At 39.1% G+C, this 6,335-nt stretch overlaps 1 protein-coding gene across 1 annotated transcript; it reads left to right on the top strand.

The window, feature by feature from the left end:
* Nucleotides 1–159: 159 nt before the first annotated feature.
* On the top strand, nucleotides 160–6,172 carry cnppd1 (cyclin Pas1/PHO80 domain containing 1). The gene is made up of 8 exons (XM_052126952.1): nucleotides 160–326; nucleotides 775–877; nucleotides 1,040–1,121; nucleotides 3,064–3,184; nucleotides 3,326–3,454; nucleotides 3,627–3,688; nucleotides 4,082–4,199; nucleotides 4,533–6,172. Exons 1-8 carry the CDS (start codon nucleotides 264–266, stop codon nucleotides 4,989–4,991), a joined length of 1,137 nt encoding a protein of 378 aa, XP_051982912.1. The 5' UTR covers nucleotides 160–263; the 3' UTR covers nucleotides 4,992–6,172.
* Nucleotides 6,173–6,335: the final 163 nt, after the last annotated feature.

The raw sequence follows: 6,335 nt of genomic DNA, 5'->3' as shown, positions 1-6,335 counted from the left end.
AACTGGATACAAACTCGAAGATACTTTTATACCTTTTAAATGGAAAGAAAATTATTCAAAGTAAAACAGTAGAAGTAATATTTAGATCTATTGTACATATTTTCCTTGCGCTTATTTTCTATGCAGACTGCGCGCATTGAGTTGCGTAACTGAATTCTGAATTGGGCGCAACGCAGTTGTTGCAGCAGAAAAGCTCCTTCACGACGCTTTTCTTCAGCCTTTCTGTGTTTTCAGTTCTTTTAAATTAATACTGGAGGCACGAAATGGATTTTGGCGATTTGTTTGACGAGCGAACGTTCACCTTTTCTGACTTTCAGGAGTTTACAGTAAGTATTCGGAGTGTTTTTGTACTATTCTGTCTTATGAAAGAACTTGACTGTATATTTAATATCTCCGTTATTATAAAACCCTTTAACATTAAACTGCAAGAGCACAGATATACTTTTAAATGTAGCAAACAACCAATCGGCAAGTCCCTATCTTTTAGTGTGTATTAATCTAGATCGAGGCTTTTTAGGCCTTATTGACGTCAGTGTTTGGGAGTAATATTAAACTATTGTGAAGACATTACATTAATATTGTCAAGTAGTCATGATTTAGATCTTCTATTGATAAATTAGGACATGTACGTCATTGTTAACATTTTATGGTGCGTCTTATCTACAGGGTTGGGTGTTAATAGGGAACTGTCAACTGGTTTGCTATGAGCTCATAATGATAATTGCATGTTTATGAATCATTGTTGCGTTATATATTTCTTATCATTATCATCAGTTTCTGCCTGGACATGAGCAGTGGTCAGAACGAGTCAGGAAGCGATTATATTATGGTCTGGAATCTGACAGCCCACTGGATGCTCTATCATGTCCCATGACAGGTGTGTAAACTAGTCTAGATAGTTTTTCTTTATATGTTATTACTGTTATAACGACAGAATATTTTCACAGTAATGCTGGATTGAATATATATATATGTGTGTGTGTGTGTGTGTGTGTGTGTATGTGTGTATGTGTGTCACTTTTATCTTTGTTTCGAATAGATATTGCTGTAGAACTGCTTCAGAAATCCGCCCCAAGTCCCATACGAAAGCTCCACAAGAAATACGCTGCACACGTGTCTAGGTATGATTGCCTTTGAAACTGAAAAGCAATCTCATAGCAATAAAAGTTGTTTAATAATATATTAGAGGTTGACCAATGTATGTTCCCTCGCAAAACATTTACCATGGTTTTACTATATTAACCATATTTCAACCTAGATATTCATAGTAAAAACCATACAGAAAAACATAAACTATGGTAATAAAGTTAATAATTTTGTGGTTATTTTGATTTTACTACAAATACCATGGTTTCCACCAAAATGCTGGCCGGGGTTCGAGTCCCGGCCTCAACTAGGGCCTTTCTGTGTGGAGTTTGCATGTTCTCCCCGTGTTTGCATGGGTTTCCTCCGGGTGCTCCGGTTTACACCCACAAGTACAAAAAAATCCAGGTTAAGTGAATTGGAGATTCTAAATTGCTTTATACACTCACCTAAAGGATTATTAGGAACACCATACTAATACTGTGTTTGACCCCCTTTTGCCTTCAGAACTGCCTTAATTCTACGTGGCATTGATTCAACAAGGTGCTGAAAGCATTCTTTAGAAATGTTGGCCCATATTGATAGGATAGCATCTTGCAGTTGATGGAGATTTGTGGGATGCACATCCAGGGCACGAAGCTCCCGTTTCACCACATCCCAAAGATGCTCTATTGGGTTGAGATCTGGTGACTGTAGGGGCCATTTTAGTACAGTGAACTCATTGTCATGTTCAAGAAACCAATTTGAAATGATTTGAGCTTTGTGACATGGTGCATTATCCTGCTGGAAGTAGCCATCAGAGGATGGGTACATGGTGGCCATAAAGGGATGGACATGGTCAGAAACAATGCTCAGGTAGGCCGTAGCATTTAAACGATGCCCAATTGGCACTAAGGGGCCTAAAGTGTGCCAAGAAAACATCCCCCACACCATTACACCACCACCACCAGCCTGCACAGTGGTAACAAGGCATGATGGATCCATGTTCTCATTCTGTTTACACCAAATTCTGACTCTACCATCTGAATGTCTCAACAGAAATCGAGACTCATCAGACCAGGCAACATTTTTCCAGTCTTCAACTGTCCAATTTTGGTGAGCTCTTGCAAATTGTAGCCTCTTTTTCCTATTTGTTGTGGAGATGAGTGGTACCTGGTGGGGTCATCTGCTGTTGTAGCCCATCCGCCTCAAGGTTGTGCGTGTTGTGGCTTCACAAATACTTTGCTGCATACCTCGGTTGTAACGAGTGGTTATTTCAGGCAAAGTTGCTCTTCTATCAGCTTGAATCAGTTGGCCCATTCTCCTCTGACCTCTAGCATCAACAAGGCATTTTCCCCACAGGACTGTCGCATACTGGATGTTTTTCCCTTTTCACACCATTCTTTGTAAACCCTAGAAATGGTTGTGCGTGAAAATCCCAGTAACTGAGCAGATTGTGAAATACTCAGACCGGCCCGTCTGGCACCAACAACCATGCCACGCTCAAAATTGCTTAAATCACCTTTCTTTCCCATTCTGACATTCAGTTTGGAGTACAGGAGATTGTCTTGACCAGGACCACACCCCTAAATGCATTGACGCAACTGCCATGTGATTGGTTGATTAGATAATTGCATTAATGAGAAATTGAACAGGTGTTCCTAATAATCCTTTAGGTGAGTGTATAGTCTACAAAAAGATCAATTTGGTGAGTATTTAAACACAGAGCAGTGTAATAAAGATTCTGTCACCATTACTGTTTATGGACTAATTCACAATTTGTAATATTTGGTTGCCCAACAAACACTAATTTGGGATTTTACTCATTTTAGACTTTTGCAGCCTCTATGTCTGTGCCCGCCAGAAAAGACTAAGACATTTTGTTAAAATTAAATTAAACGTTTATCTGCCTTTTACACCACTGTAGTTATTGGTATCAGCTAAATCCACTATCGGTCGACCTCTATCATAAATATAAAAAAAATCCTTTCTGTATTACAGGGAAGCATGTATATCTCCCTGCGCTATGATGTTGGCCTTGATTTACATTGAAAGACTGCGACACAGAAACCCTGAATACATGCAACAGATTTCATCCTCTGACCTCTTTTTGATATCCATGGTATGCATGCCCTTTTATTTGATTTATTATCAATATCTTATCAGGTTGTTCTTGACCATTCCACTATTCTGGTCAATTTCAGTGTTGCTAGAATAGTGTCAAGAGATTAATCTCTTTGAATATCTCTTTTGTGCACTCCAGATGGTTGCCAGTAAATATCTGTGTGATGAAGGAGAAGAGGAGGAGGTTTTCAATGATGAATGGGGCACTGCTGCCAAGCTGGACATTCACACTGTCAACACCCTGGAGATGAACTTCCTCAGTGCGATCGTAAGCTCAGTCCTTCACCCTTCTTTAGAACTACAATGATTTAGTTTGACTTATTTGGTCTTTTCATATTCTGGATATATTATTTAGGCTAGTTCTGAAGTAAGGTGCATTTCCTATTGTGATTCTTCTAATGAGATTGATGTGTTTTTTTTTTGTTTGTTTTATATTACAGGATTGGAACCTCTTCACTGAGCCCATTGACTTTTTTAAAGTCCTCAGTCAGGTGGAAGGCAGGTTGGTTGACATGCCAATGTGTACTGCAACACTACACCTCATATTATACGGAGTCACAAGATTTTGATTGAGTACCATACACAAATTTTACTTATTCCCTGCCCCTTGCATGTTTGTTTTTCAAATATCTAGTGGTGCAAGTATCACTACTCTATTACTATTGGCCATACCTTGGGTTGGATTTGAACAAACACTTAAGCCTGTGTTAAACACTAACTTATCTTGGACCATTTTGGATATGGATATGAATTCAAAAACTAGGAGAGTTGTTATTTTTCTAGGCCATCAGTCCAAGGTTCATACACTTGCCTGCTTTGGTGGCCCAGAGTCGAATGCAATCTATTGACTTTTACACTTAAAAATTCAATATTTTAATGGTCTTTGTTTCTGTAGCATTGCGGAGCGACAGGGTATGAAGCGAGGTTGGTTCACGTACACGGATCTTTGTGTTCTACTGGAGCAGTCTAATTGGAGGGAAGCTCTTTCAGCCATCTACCAGCACTTTACTAAGGTGAATAATAACAATGTGGCAGGGCGGAGGGTGGGGCCGGGTCGTGATCCTACACACCCGGTCCCGTATTAGGCTAATTATGCCTCCGTGAGGGTTAATGGTCGACTGCAGAGGATCGTGCGGCAGAGAGAGATCGTTTACGGACATGTCCGTCATGTATGTGTTTGTGTCTTCTTTTAAGTTTATCATTAAACTATTATTTATATCGTCAAGCCGGTTCTCGCCTCCTCATTTCCATTCTTAACAGTGTTACAAACAGCCTAAAAGGAATAGTTCACCGCTGGTCTCATTTGTGATTGTGCTCTAATGTTGTAATCTCTGCTTTCTCTGCAGGTTACCTGCATGTTGGGTCTCCTATACTTGACTAGCATAGCTGGTCTCATTGCGTCTTCTGTGGTGATCCACCAGCTTGGCCGTTTCCCCAACACCAGTCGCACGTATTTGGGACCCATGGAGCACAAATCTATTCAGACACCAGCACTTTTACCCAATCTCCAACCGGAAGCGCCCAGCCCTACCTCGAACCTCCGCTGCTGCATCCTTACCAACGACAGTTTGAAGCCGCGCACTACCGTCACACCAGAACACCAGGACTCCACCTATGGGACCACGGTTCTTTGTCTGTGGGGTTCCATCCTCTCTGCTCTGTCCTACTCAAACCCTTCATTAGACATACAGCTACAAGACTGTTTTGATTCTGAAGTGTTCTGTCAAGGTCAAATGCGCATTCAATCCATTGGGCGCAATACTTCGACAACTCATCCTTCTCAGTGGTACACCCATCTTAAATAACATTGGCTCGGGTTAACTCCATTTAGCGAAGGTCCAATGTTTCCAGACCCCATCTTGGCTCCATACCCCAATTCCAGAGACATCCATATTGTCCAGAGACTACTCTGCCACTTGGGAAAATGCCATCTCTCCTATTTTCTGGATAGACAAAGGGTAATCCTCATAGAGGATTGAAATATCAAAGTAAAACAAGTTTACAGTCACAGTCAGCCATTATAACTCCTTTGGTTTTCATTGTTTTTGTATTGGATCAGCCATATTAGTTGGTCGAAACCTGGTTGTTGCAGTATGTTGGCAGAAGGTGGTAAGGAGGTATATTATATTGATATGAATTTTGGCTTGCGGGATGCAGTGTGTAAATGCAGTTGGAACGAGCAGAGTTTATTTTTTATCTTTATGAATAGGTTAGTTATGGTTTTGGGTGTTGGTTAAAGCATTCAAGGCATCCAAGCAAAATAATTGTTAGAACAAATTAACATTACATAAGAACAGGCATTTTCTAAGATGCAATGAACCCCATTTTAAGAATGTGAGGACGTTTTGAATAGTTTGCCTGGCCTTGCATAAGATGCCGTAGATATACTCAGGAGGATTGTATTGTTATGAAGTTCCTTCGTGTGAAAGCATTTATTTTTAAGTTTGGGAATAGTTTGGTTACAAAGGGGGAAGGGTAAAAAAGGATTTGGTTTAATGCTGCTTATAGCGGCTGAGATCTTGAGATTTGAAAGCTTTTACAACAAAGTTTACATGTAGATAGTAAATGCCATACTTCATCTAAAAAGCAGTCATTTTATAATATGGTCAATGGGTTTTTTTTTTTTTTTTTTTTTTTAAAAAAGCTTTGCAAGTAGCAATTTATTTGAGTTGCCAAACAAGCTAATTTAATAGAATAATTTTGGTTCATTGCTTGACCAAATCTTTGAACCAAGATAAATTTTGGACTGATGTTATGCTCCTTTTATATACTCAAAGCATGCAATATTTTGTCCTTAATTCAACAGGTATTGGTCATAAAGAACACCCTTTAACTCATTTAGTCATCTCTTTGAGTACATATCCACCATTATTTGTTGATGGTGTCTAAGTCTTAAAAAATTTGTTCCATTTGTAAAAGGTTTTGTATAAAATGTATAGCTGCAACAACTAAAAATGATGAAAAATAAAACAAATTCTTAAAATAAAATGACTGTTTTATCAGAAATGCATGTACTAGAAATGTTGTTTTAAGCATGGCTTTTTAGAATGCATATTGCCAGGGTCTGAAAATAACACTGGTCCTATTGTGTTCAGAATCAACTAAACATCATCAAAACAACTGTAAAACTGAAGTAAACAACATTAATA

Source organism: Xyrauchen texanus, chromosome 5, assembly GCF_025860055.1.
Source record: "Xyrauchen texanus isolate HMW12.3.18 chromosome 5, RBS_HiC_50CHRs, whole genome shotgun sequence".
NCBI classification, from domain to species: Eukaryota; Metazoa; Chordata; class Actinopteri; order Cypriniformes; family Catostomidae; genus Xyrauchen; species Xyrauchen texanus.
This window is presented reverse-complemented; position numbering and strand designations above follow the sequence as displayed.

Excerpts from the sequence above, each read along its gene's own strand:
- cnppd1 (XM_052126952.1), top strand. The coding sequence starts at position 264 with ATGGATTTTGGCGATTTGTTTGACGAGCGAACGTTCACCTTTTCTGAC. Across the intron at positions 878-1,039 it reads TCTATCATGTCCCATGACAG|ATATTGCTGTAGAACTGCTT; the intron begins GTGTGTAAACTA and ends TGTTTCGAATAG. Across the intron at positions 1,122-3,063 it reads TACGCTGCACACGTGTCTAG|GGAAGCATGTATATCTCCCT; the intron begins GTATGATTGCCT and ends TCTGTATTACAG.